The 22,704-nt window shown below is 38.9% G+C and overlaps 2 protein-coding genes and 1 pseudogene across 10 annotated transcripts; 1 reads left to right on the top strand and 2 right to left on the bottom strand.

The window, feature by feature from the left end:
- Positions 1–3: 3 nt before the first annotated feature.
- LOC103969366 (DNA polymerase delta subunit 3) lies at positions 4–4,452 on the top strand. Of its 2 annotated transcripts, XM_065088311.1 has the most exons (4): positions 4–273; positions 439–795; positions 3,422–3,680; positions 3,841–4,452. In XM_065088311.1, the coding sequence occupies exons 2-4, from the start codon at positions 472–474 to the stop codon at positions 4,221–4,223; spliced, it is 966 nt and encodes a 321-aa protein (XP_064944383.1). In that variant the 5' UTR covers positions 4–273; positions 439–471; the 3' UTR covers positions 4,224–4,452. The 2 variants fall into 2 exon arrangements, with proteins under 2 accessions (XP_064944383.1, XP_009381143.2); XM_009382868.3 differs by having other exon boundaries at positions 7–795.
- LOC135594842 (cyanidin 3-O-rutinoside 5-O-glucosyltransferase-like) lies at positions 4,323–6,611 on the bottom strand (annotated as a pseudogene).
- Positions 6,194–16,750, bottom strand: LOC103969367 (uncharacterized). Of its 8 annotated transcripts, XM_065088306.1 has the most exons (19): positions 16,505–16,750; positions 16,351–16,371; positions 14,844–14,958; positions 14,154–14,221; positions 13,190–13,669; positions 12,268–12,740; positions 11,733–12,165; positions 10,556–10,840; positions 10,388–10,461; positions 9,948–10,107; positions 9,822–9,846; positions 9,625–9,714; positions 8,761–8,932; positions 8,607–8,680; positions 8,442–8,511; positions 7,746–7,817; positions 7,534–7,667; positions 7,286–7,362; positions 6,194–6,673 (listed from the first exon to the last, which is right to left on the bottom strand). In XM_065088306.1, exons 8-19 carry the CDS (start codon positions 10,782–10,784, stop codon positions 6,615–6,617), a joined length of 1,236 nt encoding a protein of 411 aa, XP_064944378.1. In that variant the 5' UTR covers positions 10,785–10,840; positions 11,733–12,165; positions 12,268–12,740; positions 13,190–13,669; positions 14,154–14,221; positions 14,844–14,958; positions 16,351–16,371; positions 16,505–16,750; the 3' UTR covers positions 6,194–6,614. The 8 variants fall into 8 exon arrangements, 7 of the variants coding, with proteins under 7 accessions (XP_064944378.1, XP_064944379.1, XP_064944380.1 ...); XM_065088307.1 differs by having other exon boundaries at positions 11,733–12,740; positions 16,592–16,750; XM_065088308.1 differs by having other exon boundaries at positions 11,733–12,740; positions 14,859–14,958.
- Between the last annotated feature and the right edge of the window lie 5,954 nt (positions 16,751–22,704).

Here is a 22,704-nt window from a genome sequence, read left to right on the forward strand (position 1 = left end):
GTTTGTGGGAAATAGACGCTATCGTGGCTCGCGAAGACGTTATCTGTTTACCGTCTCTCTCTCTCTCTCTCTCGGCTCCGCGCTGCCTCCTCGTCTTCCTCGAAACCCTAAAATTTGACTGTTGTGATCATTTTTCTTATTTTCGTGGCCGATTTCCCACCAGCAGTATCACAAATTCCAATCTCTTTAATCGATCGTCTCATCCTTGTCGTGATTTTTTGTTTCTTTCGAATTTGTCCTGCCTGTGAAATTGTCGTATTTCCTTTTTGTTTTGTAAGTAACCTGTTCCGAAGTTGTCACCCAAATGCAAGCATTCGTTTAATTCGCTTACCCAAGTGTCGATCTTTAGTTCGTTGATCTTTCGCCGAAGAGTTTGTCCAGGTTTGGGGTTATTGATTCCGCGTGATTAGCGAGTTTTTGCTGATCTTGAAACCGTAGGCTGGATTTGATTTGGCGTCGCGAACGGGAGATATGGTCGGAGGTGGCAGCAGGAGGGACGATGGGCCCTTGAATATTAGCAGCACCAACGTTTTCGCAGCGCTCGAGACCCTCAAGAAGAAGAAGAAGAAGTCCAGCAAGGAGTCGAAAGGCAAAGGGTCGTCCAAGAGCCAGGCGAAGGAGCCGGAACCGCAGGTGTTTTGGGCACCGACGCCGCTGACGGTGAAATCTTGGGCCGATGTCGATGATGACGATGATTACTTTGCGACTACGGCACCGCCTCAGTCTGTTTGGGGCTCGTCGGGGCAGCAGCAGCAGCAGCAGCAGCACAAGAAAGCTGCGGCAGTCGTAGAGGAGGTTAGTGTTCCGTATATCTGTTTTCTATGCTATTACACTTTTGAATTCGACGGAAGACAACTGCTATTGGAAGCATTTCTCAGATCTTATCTTCTTTAGTGTTTGTTTCTGGATGTTTTTCTCAAATTGTTGTCGTTTCCGACACGTTGTATTATTTCTCTAATTTGGGGCTCAATTGCAGATGCCATGTTCTTTTCTTTTGTTTCATCAGTAGTCTTTTTTTGGCTGACTATGAGTACTACTATTTTGCAGTCATTGCTAGCGGATAATATATATAAGTTTACCTTTTAGGACTAATACTTTATCTGTTCTAAACATCTGATCCTTAGTGGAATTTTTATATGATGTGTAATCTACTTATTTTACTATATCCTTCTTTGAGATTCGACTGAATTCTTTCATACAGGTGAATGTTCCATTAACTCGGTCATAATCCAAATTGGAAAATGCTGATTGATATTTCAGTGTATTATTACCATCTGTCAGAAAGCCAGTGGCCCAAAATGGTTGTCGGGTCACATCAATCTATTTATTTCTGCTTATCTAGTCGGTTCCTCTTTAGTCTGGAGACAGATCGCAAATGTATTATTATATGAAATCATTCGAATAAATGTTCCATAAATAATCATTTGACTGCTTATCTGCTTTTATTCTGTACTTCATTTTTCATATCCTGTCTTATATTTGGCTTCAAGGAGGTGCCAGATTCGGACTGTGTTTAATTTTGTTCTTTGTACCCAGGCTTTAAGAGACACCTTACTGCTTCTCCAGCCTTGGTTAATTATGAATTCCTGTGGCTCACAAGTTGCATTGCCTAGTCATAATTCAAATTATTATTGTAAACCATCCTTAACTATGCATCTTTAAGATTTTTGATTTAATAGTTATTTAGAGTAGGATAAGAAGGCGCTAATCCTACTTAAGACTGAAGTTGTTGGCAACCTTTAGTAAGTAGAAATCCTATAATACTTTTATATATATATATATATATATAATGTATATGTATATGTATTTAAAAGGATAGATAAGTTCAAAAAATAATTTCTTATAAATGCAAAAGTTAATAAAAATATCTGCCTGAAAAATATTCGGCAGACAATGTGGTTGTAAATGCGAAAGTAAAAAAATATGATTGTGTTCTAAAAGTTAAAACTTTTTATGGAGTATTATCTGCCAAAAATGTGGAAGTAACTACAGTAGTTTATGTTTTCTGGAAAGTTAAGATCAATTAGATATGGACTTAATGTGTAAGTTTTTTGACAGTGCATGAGTATTTTTCCAGGTTTATGGGCTTCACATACTATATAGCCTATTTGCTTGTCAGGAATGATCTCAAAGAATAAGAATTTTATTATTTTGCTGATTTGTACTTGAGGTGGCATCCTTGAAACTGCCTGAATTCCTTTCTGATCAAATGATGTTTGCTATTGCTGCTATTGTTTTATATGAATGTTGTTGATATATGTTTCTTAGTCTGTGGAACAATATGTAAAATGTATATACTTCTGATTCACTGATTGTTAGATGATCTGCTACTTATCTCATAGTTCTGAGAATATTTTCATGGTTAGGTTTTCTAAATGGAATTTGATTTTGTACAAAAACCTTTTTTTTTGTTTCATTTGTTAGTTTGTATACAAACATCCTATATTATTGTTCATACAGCAGTATGTATAAGTATGTGTATATTGTCTCAAGTGCATCCTTATGCTTCGCATTCACAACGGTCACTGCAAGCACAATTTTATGTATTTGCCATGCTTCAAATTTTTTGGACTCTTTTTCCCACTTTCTGTTATACGCTACTACACATGTCGTACTCTCTCTCTCTCTCTAGTTTTGTGGCAGTATAGTCTGTATTATATCTGCGTAGATATACTACATGTGGCATTATCTCCCACTTTCTTTTAGGTGCACCAGCTTCCAATCTGGTAATTGTTGGTTAGTTATAGAAGTGTAAGGTATAGAATAAGTGTTGAGTTTGTCCAACTTCATGTTGGCCTCTATGGATTCATTGACGATACTGTTTACTTTCTTTCGCTTTTTTTTATCTGGCCTTTTGTTTCTTCCTAGTTACTGCATTGTGTGTTAGAATCTTAAACTTATTCATCTTATTTTGCATGATTCTCAAAAGCCACTCAAATTCCGGTAGTCATTTTGTGTCAGCTATAAAGCGGTGGTTTAATGATTACTTGAGCTTGCAATAAACTGATCAATTGTTTTTAAGTTCTCGTCTGGTTCTAATTCATTTGATGTCTTGACGACATTAGTTTTCTTTCTGACAGAAAAAACCTGAAATATTTTTATCTCGACTTCCATTATTCTGTTTGTAGGGCTGTGGCTTCCCACCGTGTACCTCGATAGTTTTAGAGAACTAATACTGGTTTAGAATGTGACCTAAGTCCTATGCACAGGTCTCCAAGACTTTTCTTTTTTGTAATCAGATGTGTATTCGTTGGACCCGTGGTTGTGTGCATCAATTTTCATTTCCATAGTCCAATTGGATGGTAGTAGGACGTCGGAAAACTCCTGACTATTTTGATCGCATATTGAAGTTTATTATCATTTTATCTGACTTGGGCAGAATTTTAGCTGATAATTTTTTGTCTCATGTACATTTATTTAGGAAAGTGAAAGCGAAGACGATGGCCTTGACATCGGCGACGATGATGCTGAGGAAGAACCTGAACATGAAGCTGAGCTGGCTGCTTCTACTGAACCGGTCATGGAGAAACCTGTTCCAGTTTCGGTTTCATCCAAAGATGCAGAACGACATATGTCTAAGAAGGAGCTCAAGAAAAAGGAAATGGCAGAGCTTGATGCAATTCTAAACGAGCTGGGCATTTCCAGCAAAGATAGTAATGCTGCACATCATGAGACAAATGGTAATGCTTTTACCTTTCGATTTAAAGAGACACTGAACAGTTTATATACATACATAAAATAGTAAATACACATCTAAGCTCTTATTGTTTTATCGCATATTAACCTCCACAAGGCATAACAATGATCATAACAATGACCTCGATCCATCGATATTCTCAGACAAGAAACAACTGGAGCAAAGTGGTGATGGAAAGCACAAGGAAAGTGCTGGTGCTCCTTCAGAGGGCAAAAGCTCGAAGAAGAAGAAGGCCAAGAAGGAGAAATCTTCGAAGGACACCAAGGAACAGGAGCAACAGCTCCCTCATCTCAATGACAACAAGAGTCCGGATGAGTCAGTTGCTGAACCCCGGGAGGAGGATGCACCTGCAGTCGATGTGAAGGAAAGGCTAAAGAAGGTAACTTCCACCAAGAAGAAGAAATCAAACCGAGAGACGGATGCCGCCGCAAAAGCTGCCGCTGTCGAGGCAGCTGCAAGAAGTGCCCGGCTCGCTGCTGCAAAGAAGAAAGAGAAGAGCCACTACAATCAACAACCTGTAAGGTAATCTTCTTCTTCTCTCTCATTCTTGGAGAAGAGAAGTTCCATCTAGCCAAATCCATTTGTCGAATCTCCAAATAAAAAAACATTGGAATGCCCGTAGATGACATGACAATATATGATTATTGTTCTCTTCCAATGGGATTCGGGTTTCCGTGTATCTATGCGTCCTGTAATGATTTATTTTGGTACTTTGGTACATTGTTAATTAGTATCTCATGGACATTTGCGATGCCTCTGCAATGAATGCTGTACGTATAGCTCAATCAAGATGCTGTGGAAAAATAGCACAAACATGGAAGCGGCACACGCTTCCGACCGACGGGGCAGATGGAAGGGTGGAGACCTCCTCGTGTTCGTCTGTCTCCTCCACGAAGGCCCTCGGATTGCTATCGGACTATCCACCCTCACCTGCGGCCTTGTTCCTCCACGTCTCCACCCGGCTTCTCATCTCCTTCCCCTTTCTCCGCCGTCCTCCTCCATCCCCGACCTCACTCCTGTAACCCACAGTTCCGTCAGCCTCGCGTTGGTCACCTGGTACATTCACTACGGCACTCCGCACGCCAGGCTGTCCACCGTCGAGTTCCACTCCGTTGTGCGTCACGAAGCACCCCCACCACCGGGTGCTGTCGCACCCTCACCTGGGAGCACCAATCCACCACCATCCCCCTCCCCCGTTCTCCTCTCCGAGCTCCTCCACCGCTCCACTCCTGTTGTCCTTCCTCACCGCCAGCAGATACGGCCTCCCGCTCTCTTTCAACCCCCGCAGGATCTCCTCCATCTGCCGCTTCTTGATCAACGCCAGGCTCCCGAACGACAAGTACACCACCGACTCCTCCGGCCTCGAGTCCAGCCACTCCATGTACCGCTTCTCGTCCGGCTCGAATATATCAACTCCGGAGCACGCTACACCATTCATCTCCTCAAGAGGAGGATGCTACTACTGGCCCTACCGCGATCAGTTTGACCTCACTGACATCGGCGAGCGCATCCGCTTCCAGCTCGTCGAACGTGTTGATAAGAACCCTCGGCTTCGCGCCTGATTTCTGGCGATCCAAGAAGCTGAAGATTTCTTGTAACGACTCGAAGATTGACGTGTAGGGATCGTCCGGGACGGTGATGGTCAGCAGGCTGGGAAGTTCGCGTATTCTTAGCGGCGGAATTCCCGGCACGGCCACCTCGAAGCATGGATCGCAAACGTGGGACGCAATCACGCCACCGTAACTATGGAAGTAGTGGTGGTAAATGGCGAAGATGGTGGCCGGCTGGATCCAGTAGAGAACAGAGGGGATGCCATAATGACATGCGATGTCGGCCATCCATGGTAAGCTGAGGATGACTCAGCTCCGCGAGAGACCGGACAATGGCGGAGAGGGTCTTCCAGCCGACGTCTCTGATCCGGGACACGTAGTCCCCGCGGTTGAAGCCGTCGGAGTAGGGGATGTAGGAGATGAGGCCGTCGTCGACCTGTTGGTCAGGCTGGGCAGGCCCGTAACAAGCGGCAGTGAGCGGAGACGGCGGTGGAGAAGGTCACGTCGGTGCGGCCGAGGCGCTTGCGGAGGCGGAGCGCCGGGTTGATGTGGCCTTGTATGGAGAAGGAGACGATGAGGAAGTGCTGCTCTATCCTTTTGTTGGACTGCAGTGGAATCACTTTCGTCTACAGTGACGAGCGGAGCTCATAGTGACGCAGCGCAATATATAGCAATTTTTAGTTATTTTCTAATATATATATATATATATATATATATATATATATATATATTGTTGATGAAACCAACTTTAAGAGGAGAGATCTTTGAGAGTCCTTAGTGAGATGTTGATACAAATGGTTATCTATATAACCAACCAACTCTATATGGCAGCAAATATCTTAACAAAAAGAACAACAGTGTAATATATTACAATTTAGAGAAACTGCATGCAAAAGAATACTTGGGAAGGACATGTATGCAATCAGCCAATTTACAAGAGCATATATGCATAAATAAAAGTAAATCGTAACATTATAAAAAGAGAAAAAGAATTTGTTCTATTTTTGCTGAACAGGTTGGATTAGAATTCTCCTCTTACCTACTGAGGTTTTGCAGGAGTATGCTTTTCTGAGAAGCACCAAACAGCTCAAAGCACCAAACATCCATTTGGAGAGATCATAACCCTGCTTTACCTTAAGGAGTGGATCATGAGCTATGATAGCATCATATATAGTTTTTGGTTCTTGAGCAAGTCTGTGCCATGACCTGCAACCAAGTTAATAATATTTGCAAGAATGTTTCGGAAGAGCTCACAGCTGATGCTGTTTGCAGATGACGCTTGATAGAAGCTAATTTGTATCAGCTTGTCGGAAAAGAATGTTGCTCTTGTACTCTGTGCTTTAGAAATTAGGAACAGTCCTCATGTCCTATACTGAATCTGCTTGCCTTCTGCTCCTCCAGACGAAGGGAGCAACGAGCATCCATACTGTAAAGATGAAGCATGTGTTACAGCAAAACACACTAAAGATCAAACATGCAATGGAAGAAGACAAACTGAAAGCTTAAGCTAGTTGATGAGACACGGAGTTTAGTTTAGTTACTTGTAACTCTAAACTAAACACTTCCCTCCCATGTCGCCTGAGAGAGAAAAATGGACCTCATAAAGACTCCAACATATGCCTTCCATTTCTACATGATGTTAAATGTGTATCTCTGCCAATCCATTCAGATGCTCAAGACATTCAATGAGATTCATTCTAACATTGTCCACCCGAGTCTCTCTCCTCGCAACCAAGAAATTTTGGATCATTTAGCAACAAGTACTGTTAGAACAAATCCAAAATTTGAAGATGGATTTTTTTTCTTTCATTTTGCTCACTGTAGCCAACTGTATCAGCTCTTACATACAAAGACCATTTAAGAGTAATATTTTTTGAAAAAAGAAAAGATATTCTACAACAGTTCTTGGGGCTTCAATTTTAGTTGGAAATATTTGTGCAGATGATTTAATGATACGGATGATACAAGATCAGGAGCAGAAGCAAACAATATCTTTGAATTTTGACCAGAGATGGGAATGTTTTTTTCAATGACTTACTGTAGACAAGTATTGCTACCCATTCATTGACGATTCTGACCCAAGTGCTGACCCATCCAACGTCTATTGTCCACCTGCTAAGCATAAAGTGATTGATCATTCAGTAGATTAGACAAAAAAAACTTATAAAGCTTGGATATTTGTAAATGAATGGAGTTTTGGTAAAGGATTGGGGCAAACGGATGCATGAATGCTGATGAGAACCACTCAATGAAGAAGAGTTTAAGCTCAAGATGATGAGAACTCACTTTTGCATGGTATTATGTGCATTCCAGCCAACAAACAGCATGGCAAAGTACATTGCTCCCATCGCAAAAACAAAATGAAAAAAGCCATACCCATAGGGAACGTCATCTTCCAAGTCTGCTTCAGTTTTCCTGAACTGTGAGTGATCAAATTAAAGCCCATCGGTGGATGGAAGAACAATAAAGAATATAGTGGTGAGATAAGTGAGATGGACCTGAAGGCACTTGGAGTCTATCCCTGTTGAAAATGTAGCAATCACTATTGCGAGGACACCAATAACAAAGCTCTGGCCAAAGATGGAAGCTATTAGAATGTATCGAGAAGCAATTCAAGTTCAAATTAAAATAACAATCCTATTGTTTGATCCAAAGTTAAAATTTAAATATACCATGCTTTAGCTACTTCAGTGATTAATTAGTATTTAGATGCAGAGAAATTGCTAATTTCTTCCCAATGCAAAGACTGCTCGGTCTTGTTTCAAGAATGTCTCATCTCAAGCCACAACAAGCAACTATGCTTACCACAAAAAAAACAATTTCCTCCCGTATATTCAGCCTCAAATTGCACTGAGAAAATGTGTTCAAAGGATCAAAGTAAAAATTAAGGCAGGAATCTGATATACGAAGAAGATAATTGTTCTTTACTGACTTGAGATGTAGAACCAGAATGCCAAAAGCTTAATCATTCATAAATGACATTAATTGGGTTTGAATGTTATCTCGCTTGGATTATGTTCACCATGGAATGCCTAAAACATCAAATTGGTGAAAATTTTCTATTTGGGATATGGAAGAACAAGGAAACCTTTTTTATTTGAATATACTATAATTATGAGAAATTATGTAAAGATGATGGTCTATTAGTCTTTTTAGATTCACTAATACAGTTAAGACTAGCCTAAGAAAGTTACCACAATAATAAGCCAGTCTGCACTAGTTGCAACTGCTGCTTTTTTATTGCATATCTCTGTCAGCGGCTCACTGTATTGAGGATGGAACAGCAACACGTTACAGAAGCCACAGGTTAAAATGAGGGTAGTAACATCGGTACAAAAACAAGGAACCAAAATAACTACCTCTTGATTGCACTCCAGCAAAGATACACAATATACATTCCCATCAACCCTGGTGCCAGAAATCCTGCTTTAACCTATTCAAAAGATGGATGTGATGAGATCTAAGAAATTATTCTAGTGATGGATTTACAGTATAAGCTATTTATCTATTTACCTTGGAATGCATAGATGCGAGTGTCATGAGTTGTAGAAGCACCAAAGTCAAGGTGATGAAAAGGATATTGAGCCTGCAGGATAAACTGGGCACATACCAGATATACATCAAGATAATTCCCAAGATGGATGCCACATACGCTGCGACTGACAGTACCATCACTTGGTATCGACTGCAAGGAATTACAACAACAGATTTAACAGTGGAGAGATTAATCCAGATTAGCATCTGTATCACTGATTTACTGCATCATGTAATGCACAGTAGGAAAACAAACAATGACTCCAAAAGTGCTTGCACGATACACAAACATTTTGTCACCAAATTTCCAAGATTATATACAGCAATTGTGCCAACAGTGTGAGGCATGAAACTCTAGTACCATGGCACACCCAGAAATGATATATCTGAAAGGTAAACTGTCTAATACAATTACAATGACAAGGTGTACCGCTTATTCAGAGCCTTGGTTTGTAAGAAACAAAAAAAAAAAGACTGATACAATAGATTGAAAAAGATGAAGCGTAAGAAGAATATTTGAAACAATGATGTCAAGTTTTTGGAAAGATAATTTTTTCCAAAAAGAATAATGTAGAATCGTTTGAGATGAATTTGCAGACTCAATTTCAGAATAAGGATACTACATAAATACGAGGCTTTGTGAAGCTAAGTTTTGTCGAAATATATATGGGAAGTTGCGAGGATGCCACTAATAAATCCAACAGTTTAAAAAATATATGGTCATAAACTGTCTAATACTCTTTATGTAGATTCAAACGGATGGATGACAAACATCGAAAACCTGATAAAAACCGAAAAACTCATCCATCTAAGAGAAGTTGTCAAACATAATAGTTAATATACCATCTCCTTGCATATCTGTCTGATTGACAGCAGTCATTTAGCCAAGTTATGAAACTGATCACGCTGATAAGTTGAATCATAAGAAATGCCCTGGAAAAAAAAAACATTTCAGAAAAATAAAAATAAAATCACTCAACATTATCTCATCAATTGTGTAGCAGATTAACATAACAATTAAATAAATGATGTCTTATTACCCTGCACCAAAGTGTGCAAACTTCCCTGGGAGAAGAAAAGGTGCAAACAAGAATCAGAACAGAAGCAAGTACAGAAATCTAAAACAGAAAAAAGGAAAACAATTGATAATGCTTAACTAAACTAACCATAGAACTGGATAAATGCAGAAGGCACGAAGAATGGTACCACCATGAAGCCAATCCAAATGATTATCTTAGCAGGCCACCATTCGGAGTGCCAGAAATTTCGAGAATCTTCCAATTTCTTCGTTCCTACAGTTGATAGGAACATGACAAAAAAGAATAACTGGCTTAAAGTTAAAGATTATTAGTAGAATTTCACTGGTGATGGCATATTAAACATAACAAAATAATTCAGAATCAATTTGATTCCTGTTTAAGTGGCCACAATAAATGACAAGGTACTTCCTAGAGGCCAAGATCACTTCATATGATCAGATACACCCTAGGGTTTGTGCAGCAACATAAACCAGAAAATGGAGATAACTATTGAGAGGATCATGATAATCTTATCATGATTTATTTTTCTCAATAATATATTTCCTAATAATAACACGAAAGGATACAAAGCAGCCAAAGCTAATGCGGAGCACACCTTCCGCGCCCAAACAGTAGCGAGCACCATGACAACCTTTCAGTCCTGCAGAGAAAAATCAAGCTGACTGAGCGAGTGAGAGAACATGCAACGCCATCCGACTTGGGAGAAGAGAAGCATTCACAGGTAAAGCACGAACTCTCGAGCTCGGAGAGGGCGTTGCGGCCATAGTCCCGAATAGTCCACGCGAGGAGGCAGGTGACCAGGAAGATGATAGCGTAGATGAACCTCGCTATGGAGGGTTTCGGCCCGAGGCAGTTGCGGGCGCAGCACGAGTCCTCCATGAACTCCGTGTACCTCTCCCTGCCGCCGCCGCCGCTATTGTTGCCGTCATTGCTGCAGAGTTCCTCCATGGCGGCGTTCGTCATTACATTAATACGTTTGGCGGTCTTAGATCTCTGTTGTCCTTTTGAGGTGATCCGACCTGTTCTTTACCGCAACCCAAAACGTGCTTCTTGTCATCATTATAAGAGGAATATTATATAGGTTCAATAATTACTCCAAAACATTGCACATAAAAGTCACTGTCGTCACTGACATGATAGACCACGCAAGAATCCGTGATCTCTCTCTCTCTTCCTCTCTCAACGCACTTTTTTCATCAGGTGCCTTGGATCTTACGGGTGCGGTTTAGATGACAGATATGGACAATCCCATTCATCATTAAATACTTAAGAAGAAGAAAACAGATATGGACAAAGAATTAAAGAAGCTAAGCATGTTAACCATTTTTCTTCTTTTGCTTAAGCTTTAAGTAAAGGAAAGCCATCCTCAAGTGGCAGCTCTTTGCCATGTTAATATATATATATATATATATATATATATATATATATATATATATATATATATATATATATATATATATATATATATATATATCGAAGTAGGAAAAGAGTAAAGAAAAGCGAAATAGAAGAAAAGCAAGATGAGTGGACTGAAAAAGGACCAACAGTCGGTTGCGAGGAAATAGGAAACTTTTGCTTTACAACATCCATTACCTATCCTCACCTCTAACCTTGTTTTCTATTTTCTATAATATATATTTTTAGTACAATTAGACCACCAAACCAAGAAAATAATTGGCATGACCAAGCATTAGCCAAATAATTAATTTTTCTAAACGAGAATTATAAGGACAAGAAGGAAAGCAAGAACTAAACAGAAGTGGGAAGGAAAGAAGAAGGATCAGCAGAATATAACAGTAGCGCAACTTTGATCCAAGAAGACGAAAAACAAAGAGCGGAAGAGAACGGAATCATATTGTTCTGAGAGGAAGATGAATCCATTCATGTTCTTCACAAACAAGAACAACTCACCTCGGCAGAACTCGTAGCTTTTGTATCCAGTTAATCACAGAGAGGGGGAGATGGAAAACTCTTTAGGAGAAGAGGAGATGGCTATGGAGAAAGAGGGAGATGGTCGGTGGTGGCGGATGCCTTCCAGCCGCCGCTGGGAATCCGATCTCCTGTGGAACTAAAGCCAAAATGCTCGTGATTTTGTAGTATAAAATTTCCTCGTTTAAATGGTTCTTACTTCCGAAGGCGGCCTCTCTGGAGAAAGCCGATCTCGTGGACCCCGCGAGTTCCAAGATATATAGCCGCAGATCAGCCATTGCTTGCAAGAGACAGCTTATAACGGGCGACTTCCCGGTTACGTCACCCGCCACGGGTCTCGGATCCAGTGGACCAGCAGATCCGCAATCCATTAATTGTACCTTTGTTGATCCCACAAGACGAATCGAATGCACACCTGATTGATTGGCGAGTAAAGCTAGAGCAGTTCAGCTGTATTAAGGCTCATCGACGAGTGTTTAGATTTTTCTGAAGACGACAGGTTAGCGTAAGAGATTACCCAGAATCCTTGGCTCACTTTGTGCTTTTGTGCTGATGTTTGAGTGTATCCGATATCTTCACAAACCTGATGAGAGATTCCAAGTTAAAGATGGTGGAAAAGAAAGGCAATAATAGATCCAAAGCAAAGTAACTAAAGTGATTGCCCACCTATTTCATATGTTGCAGTAAGACGCAAAAATACCAGGCTTTTCGTTGCAGGTAGTTCCGCGAAATAAATGACAGGAGGGTTTTAAATGGTCAGAGTAAATGCTTTAGATATCAAACTTGATATGAAACAGAAGCAGTTGCTATTGCCATGCCAAGTGTTTGATGCAACACTGTGTAAATAATCTAGCTAAACTGGATTAGCAACAGGTCACAAGTTGAATTTACTGTGTAAATTGATCCAGAAGTGGGTTTATAACTCAACTCGCCCATTCCGAGGAAGTAAGCAAAAAACTGTAGAAGATACTATGGGATTTATAACAAAACCTGAAAAAGGAAAAAAGCTTTAGAGATTGTACCTCGAGACATTCTGAACTCTGAAGTAAACCTACAAGACATATCTCATGGTGCTTAGGTGCTTATGGAAACATCGAAACTAAAATAATTAATTGCTACATCTAAATATCATTAAAAGGAAAATAGTGGTGATGCAGTGACTTAAATGAAGTGAAACCTTGCAACAGCTTCAGCAACCATTTGATTATTTTGTCTCCAAGTCTCAACCTGATAGAATTAGATAATCTTATTCATCTATGTTAGTGAAATTTGGAGATTATACTTGGTGATCTCCCAAGTCCTTCAAAATCATTAGTGATTCGATCATGCACGGAAGACATGATCATCCAAAAATAGGGGGGAAGGAAAAAAAAAAAGGAGGAATTCCCATTTGCTATCTACATGCACCAAATAGGCCAGTAAATGGGATTGAGTCTAACCTGATTTGATCCGAGATTCAATCTGATAGTAGCTGATCTGATCGGTGTCAATTGGGGTTAAAAGGCCTCACATTTCAATTTCCTGTAGCCCAACTAGGCAACTAGCAAGAAGAAATTAGTAGGTCACTCAATAATCAATCATCGAAAAATCAAAGTGATAATTCTTTTCATTGGAAAACCCCAACTTATATTGAATTCAAATACATTTCTTTTACAGAAGAAATAATAGACCTTTGTAAGTGTATAATTGAATACAACAGCTGAATAAGTCTGTCTGATAGACCATGCAGAAAAATGATGGCTGGGAAGACCAAGAATCTATCTAGTGTACAAGCAAACTTGCAGATTTGTGATATATCATAAATATGCTTATACTCGACATTTGTTGATGAGATGTCATGAAGACTTTGTTAAGGTCAGCATTTCTGAAGCCCAGGGATCACAAGGAAGAAGGCAACGCCCACAGTTTCCTTCTACAACCTGATGAACATGACAAGCTGAGGTCATACGTAGAGCAGAATGAGCAGAAACTTAGTCATGCAAATTTTGTTATATCACAAAAGTTTATTCATTTGACTAAATGAAAAAAAACAGAAAAGCAACGGTGTGAAAGTTTACTATTGTGCTCAATGAAGCAACAAATTTAATCCAAAAAATAAAATTGATGAACTATTTTTTATTTTGCAAGTTTGGCAAGTAATTTTGCATAATTAAACTCCTCCATGAGATCATTAACTGCACAAATTTCATCCAAAACCACATATCTAAATTTTCTTGTTTCTTTAAACAGGTCACTAACCTAAGAATACTTCTAGATGATGAAATGAGAGAGACGGTTGCAACCTTAGAATATCTAACAAGTACGCATATACAGCATCTACGCATATACATCAGATTATGGCAATAGCTGGGAAAAAAAAGAATACAAACTTCATTTCATCCCTTTTGAGGATATGGTTCTCACCTTATCCAGTGTGATAGAACTAAAACCGATTCCTGCCCTGTCAAATTGCTATTGATGTGGAGTTAAAACTGCAAGATCAGCACAAAGAAATGAGAGTTAGGAATAGAAACAATTGTAATACGCAGAGAAAGAAAATCCAAGAAACTAATACCCTGACTCCCTCAGGAACTGTTCCTATACAATCCACAAAACAGGCAATACATGTCACTAAACTTCAATACCAACTCAAAAACCTCTATGACCGATAAGCAACAAAAAACCCAGTTCGAGTTGTATTCTCTAAAAATACACCAAATGTAGGCAAACAGGCCCAAACATGATTTAGACAAAAGTCACAAAATAACTACTGATCGGGGTGAAATAAAATGTCGACTCCAGACTAACAAAGCATTTTACACTAAAAGAAAAGGTATAATTTCTACAGCCACTGTTGAAAACATGGTAGGAATTAATTGGAAATATGATCCCTGCAAAGGGATGTCTGCATCATTTAGTAATGTAACTTGGTTGAGGCTCTAATCCGATGTTTCAAATTAGAAACACCTGATTTCTCTGCTACCACTAGCAGCACTTGGAACATCTCTAGACAAATGTGGGAGTCAAAAGATGGGAAACAATTAATCATCAGACATTTGGATTTTACAGGCTCAACAAATTGAGTTTAGGCTGATGGAGTTCCTTTATTCGTACCCCACTGTTCCTCACCCTCATTCCCATTGACAAGGACAGAACTATCTGTAGAGTCAGCTAGATCAAGTTCAACATATTCCTCTTCAGCTTCTTCTACTCCATCTTCCTCCATCATCTGCAAATCCATGTAATATTGAAAACAATGAGGTAGAAATGGGATAAGAAAACTAATAGTAACAATAAAATTAGGAGAAGCAAATGATAAGATCCAAAAACATGTCAGTGAAAAAGGAGGTCATTTATCATTTTTCTCAAGAGCTTTTAATATCTCTGAAGTACTATACTGAAAGACTAGACCTAATTAATATCCTTAATACGGTTGTATAGGATGATGGTTCAACCACCGAATGAAAAGTTAGCTTGAGGTTTCCATAACATCATAATTCAAGTTGAAAGTTTGAGAAGCTAGTAAAAGCAAAAGGTATAACTACACAATATACAACAAAAGCATAGGCTATTTATGACCTACATGATCTAATCATCATGTTAATCTGTTGTAGCAACAGGATTGTGACACTGGACAGAATGGTTGCGAATGTACTGTGCTAGAACGGTTTTGACACCCGCTATGCTGACCCAAGTCGGATGTGCTGACATGGTACCTGTACTGTGTCTGAAAGGTATTGTCATGTGCTCTTATGTCACAAAATGGAAATCCTTGTTTGGAGAACAAAGCACTTAAAAGAAAATTAATTTCCCATTAAAACAATCACAATCTTGTCTTAATTCATAGCTTGTAACCATCCGCAGCTTTCTATGCCGCTGCGGTCGCCGCCCTCTCCTTCCCAACCTTCCACCACAGGCCGGTAACTCCATCTACCTAAGCTATTCAAATCTGTTATTAATCTATAGAACTGTTAATCCCTATTTTAATCCATATTTAGCACTGCTAATCCCTATTTAGAACTGTTATTAGTCCTTATTTAGTACTACTGATCCTTTTTAAAACTGTTATTAGGATTTCAGAAATAATGACAAATGTATAAAGTATCCTAAAGATCCTATTGTGGTGATTTGTATATCTTGTGAGAAGATGATTATATGTGGCATTTTCCATGCAAAGCAACATTTAGTAGGGAACTTCAAGAATGCATTAGTATGCACTAAGGTTTGCAATTTTGTATCGTACCGAAGTATCAAGTTCAGTTCGATAAGATTCGTATATAGAATGGTATATATATATATATATATATATATATATATATATATATATATATATATATATAGGAGACGAGTTGCTCGCGTGGGGAGAAGAAACCGAGATTTCCTTCTCCCCGCGCAAAACAGGGCAACGAGGCGACGTCACCTCGTCTTTCTGCTTGCGTGGGAGAAGAAACCGAGCCCCGCGCAAAACAGGGCGACGAGGCGACATCGCCTCGTGTTTCTGCCCCCGTGGGGAGAAGAAACAACAATTTAAATGTTGCATGTATGTGACAACAGGGCTCAACCACAATTCAAGATCTAAGCAAATCCTACCGAAATTTTCACAAGAGCTAGTGCCACATACCTTGATCTCTAACCTGAGAGGCTGCAACAGTTGCAACGGACGCCAAAGCAACAAAGAAAAGAAATGAACGACCATCGGTCACCACCAGAAACTCAGATCTCACGATAATTCAAACTCAAAAGATGGGACAAACTAAATTGAAGAAACAACCCACCAACCAGTCGAAGCGAGCGGGATTCATCCCAGACCTGACACCACTACAGCAAAGAAAGCAAACGAGGACAAAAAGGAGCGAACGTACCATCTTTCCGGGTTAGGCCGCTGAGAGAGAGACGAAGGCGTGATCGAGGAGTCGAAACCCCAGAAATCTATGGTTCCAGAGGGCCAAGAACGGTGAAGCTTCCGTTAGGGGGAACTGAAAGGAAGCCGGAGAGAGGGGAACAGAGCGGGGAGTGTGAGTTTTGGCTTGACGAGTTTGAACAGCGTCTCCCGTCAACGTTTAAGAGGGGAAAGACCGAAGTGGAGCTCAGAATGACGATATTGCCCTCAATGGGCCGCCAACGGACACGATGATGTACCGGGCCTTCTTTTTTCGGGCCGTATTGGGCCAATAGTGGCCCAACAAAGCGCAGTTCCACGTCATGTCTCTTTTTGCTTGAGGCGGATAAAGGTCACGGAATTCGAATAAAATATAAAAAATGCCAAAATAGAACGGCGATTTCCCTTTAAAAAAAACCACGCTTCATGTTTTAGTTGTTCTCGAATTATGCCCCCTAATTCGAATAAATCTCAATGGTATTTTTTTCTGTTAATTTTAATTATTATTTTCAACAGTTTTGTTTTCGTTTGGACCATTTATAATATTTTTCAATAGAAACTAAATCTATTGAAAAGTATGTTATGACATATTTTTTTTTATCTAATCATGTTTTTATATCATATATAGTATTTTTAAAAATATATTTTATAGTATTTTTATTTTAATGATTAAATTATATTTTTTATTCTTATTTGAGTTATATTATTCTTAAACTATTATAAATACCTATTTTAATCATGGTATGATGTATCAAATGTTTGTTAATGTATTTTGAATCTATTTGACTCATTTATATTATTTTTGTTGGGTACTAAAAATACTATAAAAACTATTGAAAAATAATATGAATAATATCATATTGTATCTATTTGATTGTTATTACTAAAATACCATTATGATATCAAAATTTTAAAATTGAAAATCAATTTAATGTTTTCAAGTAAATTTTTAATATTTTTATTATAATGATTTAAATATTAGAATAGATCAAAAATACTGTGATTGACAAGAAAAGTACCATCGAAGATAGTGAGATATATTATAGACATCATTCGAATCGGTGGATATTATTTAGAAAAAATAAAAAAAAATCATAAAAAAAATGCAAAAGGGTGACTTTTTCCAAGGAAAATAGTCCCGAATAGAATAAATCCAGCTCTAAGTAAACATAATTTATTTTGATTAACGGAGAGAGAAATTAATAGAATAAAGTATATCTTATTGATTTACATTAGGAACAATATCTACTTGCTACCTTACATTAGGTTTTTTCCAAAGAAAATTCTAAAATTGTTTACTTGGTTCCAAAATTAGTGGTCTTGTATTTAGTTTATTCACAATAACTATACTAAAATATATCTACTCTAATTTATATTAAATTATTATGGTTTTTAGGAGTTTATTTTATTTATTGCTTTAGTTCTTCTTTATATTATTATTTTGGTATTTTAGACGATTTATTTTGGTATCACAATTATTATTTTCTCAGCAGCAGTTGCTTTCCATTCTTCCAATCCGACAAAAAAGCTGGGAAGGAGAAGTTGGAATGTGGACTACATGGACTTTGCCCAACACATTCTTCCTGAAGTGGAGGACCGCAAAGGCCGTCGAAGAGCCCTTCCATTAGAGACGGCTGACGGTGGAGCAGAAGCAGAGGCAGCGGCGGAGATGGTCCATAACTGACACTATGATCCGATATGGTCTCGCTTGTTGCTAAAGTATTGGCTCAAGATAAGATAGCACAGGAATTCTTTTAGAATTGGGGAAGTGGTGCATTTGGCATTGCAATGATTCATCAAGTTGGGTGTAGGATGGATGGATTTATCAACCCAGATGCACCAGGACAAAGACTCGGGACCAAATCAGTCTTCATGTGTCTATCCTCCGATCCAAGCAGCTTCATGTCTGCTGATGCTTGTACCATCTTCGCGGAAGTTCTACCATTCTATTTGCAGTCCAACTCAGAGTCCTTCGACAGGTTGAAGTGTCCAAATCTGAGGCCTGCATTCGAAGTCAGAAGCTCGGTGTTGCTCAACCTCTCTTTTCCAGCCTCATTGCCAGCCAAATGTTTCATGGCCGATGTTGAATTCTTCCAGTGGAAACTACAGATGTGTCTGCTACTAGCTGCAAAACCAAAAGATAATGATTCCCCGTGATCATTGCAGCTCCATTGTCATGGCACCAGATCCTTACAAGATGCTTGAAACAAGTCTCCTACTTGTCTAAGATAACATAGCTAGGTTTCCCATTTTCTCATTCTGTTCTTCCTGTCCATCATAGGTGCATAAAGGCACAGCAGGAGATGCACTAAACCATTGCATTCAGCAATCGCATGCAAAAAGGGCTACTATTTTTAACCTGCCCAAGGAGACTAACCTGTCCGATAGCTAGTTTCTGTCAGAAACTCATTGCAAATATTAGCTAAATGAATGCATCATATCTAGGAATAACTAGAAAGCCATACATATCTGATCAACCAAGACTGTGTAAACCAATGTGCAGTTCAAGCAAAGCCATTTAGTGTTATCTTCTGTCAAAAACTTCAACTGCGTGGGCTGTTGCAAACACTCTGTGTGCAAACAATGGCTGCGTTTCTAGGTGCTTCAGTAGGTTTCCTGCATCAGAGCTCATCATCAACAAGGAGTTAGTGAGCTTTGGCTGGTGCACTTATTGGCCACCACTCCAGCCATTTCTTGTGAAGTGACCAGTTCTCTTTCCACTAAAAGTGATCCACGAAGGAAGGATGGGAGATGGGTCAGCTTCTTAGCTCTTATCTCATGAGACTTGTGAGAACGGAAAGCCCTGCCGGAGAGATCAGAAGATAAAAAAGCATGTCGTAGCATTCAGCAATTAGCGATGGCTCCGCGCACTCCTTCCACTTCTTCTTGTCCCTCTCATCGCACTTCATGCAGCACTTGAAAACACATTTTTCTTACCTCTTATAGCAGTGTGGCTATCATCTACCCAAGTCCACCTTAGCTTTGCAGTCTCTTTGATTTCTTGAGAGAAGAACTTACTCCCCTAGAGAGATTTGTTACATCAGCTGCACTAGCCAAAACGGATACATAAATGCGGGCTGCAAGTGATTGCATAGAGTGAATGGAGATGCCCACTTAAGGTGCATGCACATCGGATATTGCTTCACCCAATATGGGCGGGCTATCTGTTCCACGTTGATCTATGCCTGGTAATGTTTGATACAAACAGGTGTTAGGAATGGCTGTGAGTTTGAACCAATCTAGAATATCATTTTAGTATGGGTTAAATGTCAAGTTCTTCAGATGGGAGTATGAATTCCTCTGGATCAAGATCCAGTGGGGCCCCAAAAGATGGATGAGAGTATATCCTGTAGTGAGTCCACATGCCAGAAGGAGTTCCCCATCACGCAATGTAGCAAGGGAAGCACTTCCTCCCTAGTGCTTTAGCCACTCATGAAAAGATCACACAGAAAAAGGAAGAAGAAGAAGAAGAAGAAAAATATTGTTCTTTGTACCTTTGAAGCTTCGCTTAAAGTTGACCTGTCAGGCACAAAGAGAAAGGAGAGGATGCTGGCGAAAGAGAAGTCAATTAGCCTATGATGACACCCCAAGAAACTCGAGCTCAAAAAGTGCGGCTCCCCCCATTAGCGTGGGATATCCATGGCATATACTCTTCGCACCTGCTGCTAAAATATTGCTATGGATGCTAAAGAAGAAACCCTTGTGATTTTTCTTCCTTCTCTTTTGCCATCAATCTTTGAAATAACAATAAAAAAATATTTATCTTTAGCTAATTCTAATCGGTTTAGTATGCGACGTTCAAGAATGATTGGTTGCCACCGTCTCGATTAGATCTAATATCATATGGATCCAATAGGAGCTCAACCAGTCTAATTAGAATCTAAGTATTTTAAAGAAATATCGTGATCATTGCTGTTATGGTCATTTGTTTCGAGCAAAGCAATCTAAAGTACTCACCAACTTAGTTGTTGTTTTCTTCTGCTGGTGTACCAAGTAATTGGTTTTTGATAATTGTTAGTAATAATAATATTATAAGGATAAAGACTCGATAATGTCAAATCTAATTTGATGAGGACAAGAGAGATCCGCAAGGAAAGAAGGCAAAGCCGACAAGTAGTGAACGAGTTAAGCGTGGTCCTTGCAAATCCCCGTTGTCTTTGACCAGGTGTCGTTGACCAGTGTCAACCCATCCGTATCTTGCAAATCCGAATCACGAACGCGCAGATAGAGAGAGAGAGAGAGAGAGAGAGAGAGAGAGAGAGTTGACTTGTGAAGTCCCACAATGGCAGGAACACGGGATGTGCACTGGACGATTATACTCCGTCGTTATCAAATACTTAGATAAGTCTTAGGATAGGAAAGAATAAAAAGCATAAAAATATCCCTTTTTCTGTTCGATTGGAGGTGGAGATCACACCTATCATGTGATTAACGATTTGCACAAGTCATAGCTACCAATAAGGAGGAGTCAACTTATTTTCAATACATGTCGTAGAAGCTATTAGAGAGAGAGAGAGAGAGAGAGAGAATAAAGTATAATGTAATATAAACTGTCATTGGATTGATTGGCAAAGTCAATGTAACATATAGATTGAACAAGCAATACAAAGGTAAGTCGAGTTTTATTAGTCAAAACTACACTCACAAGCTTAAATGTAGGTTTTAATATGTCTTCTTATACCTTGCTGGATTCTACCCGGAGATGATCATCCTCACGAGTGTCGAGAGGGCTGAGATGATCAATGCCTCATTGTTGTGCTACTAAGGAAGAATCCCTCATGAATAATAAAAATATCATATGAATAATAAACATATTTTGCATTAAGAAAAACATAATTTTTTGACATAATATATATATAATATAAATATTTGAGATTTTATCAGAGACATCCATCAAATAGAATGTTGGATTTTCAAGGACACAAAACAACTCAGTCAAATATGTTAGAAGAAAATGATAAAATTAATTTTTATTAGTGATGTGTGTGGGTTAGCACGTGGACATCTACGTTGACATGGGTCAACGTGACATCTTTGTTAACATTGGTCAACATTCACGACCATATTGGCAACCATCATATTAGTCCAATGAACTCAAAAACACAAGTGATTCATTCCATGCGTTGTTTGACCAGTCGGGTTACAGTCAAATTATTATTATTATTTATAATAACTCTTAGGGTAAAGCAATATTTTTTCTAGCCTTTTGAAGAGTTAATTTGACTAATTTGAGCATCAAAATTTTTTTATTAGAATAATTTGATAATATTTTTATACGTCGATCGAATGATTTATTGAGATGAGATGATGATGTTAGATTATATAGTCTTATTTAATAGGGATAAAATATATTATAGATCTAATTAAATTTTAATTATTATTAACAATGATTTAATAGAAACTCTTATAATTATTTATTATAGACCTTTTGTTTTCGCTTATAAATAGATAATAATCCATGCATTTGGCTGATTCATTTTGACCGAACTCAAGGAGACAAAACCTAAACTATTAGAAAAACATATAAAAAATATTTTTTTAAGATTAAAAATAAGTGCATGACTCTCCACCGTAACATCGGACACTCTTATTAGTAGTAGTTAAAAGGATTAGGGATTTGATTCCTCTCGTAAATATTTAATATGAACTTTATATAATCATGAATTGCGTAGGGAAAATATATAAAAAAGAAACTGCATTAAAATATGTTGATCGAATGCACCGTCTTCCTACGAATGCAGAACTAATATGCCGGCATCTGAATGGAATATTCTGATCCAACGGTGGTTGGGATGGATGCGAGACGGGGCCACATGTTTGGATTCTTGCAATGGAGGGGTCTGTGGTGGTCGCCGGACCAACGGCTGCCATTGAAGCTTGACAAGAAAGATGAACTCAGGTACGCCAGTGCTGAGCTCAGTACGTGTACAGCTCGAGCGTTTACTCCTCGCCGCATATGGAGGAATCCAATCCCCTGCGGTCCGCTGCAACTACAGTGGCCTTTCTTCCTTTTTCTCCTCTCTCTCTCTATCTCGCTTCTTCTCATCTCTCTCTATCTCCTCCATCTTTTTTATGTTCTTAGATCAAACATATCCT

This window comes from Musa acuminata, chromosome BXJ1-10, assembly GCF_036884655.1.
Source record: "Musa acuminata AAA Group cultivar baxijiao chromosome BXJ1-10, Cavendish_Baxijiao_AAA, whole genome shotgun sequence".
NCBI lineage: Eukaryota > Viridiplantae > Streptophyta > Magnoliopsida > Zingiberales > Musaceae > Musa > Musa acuminata.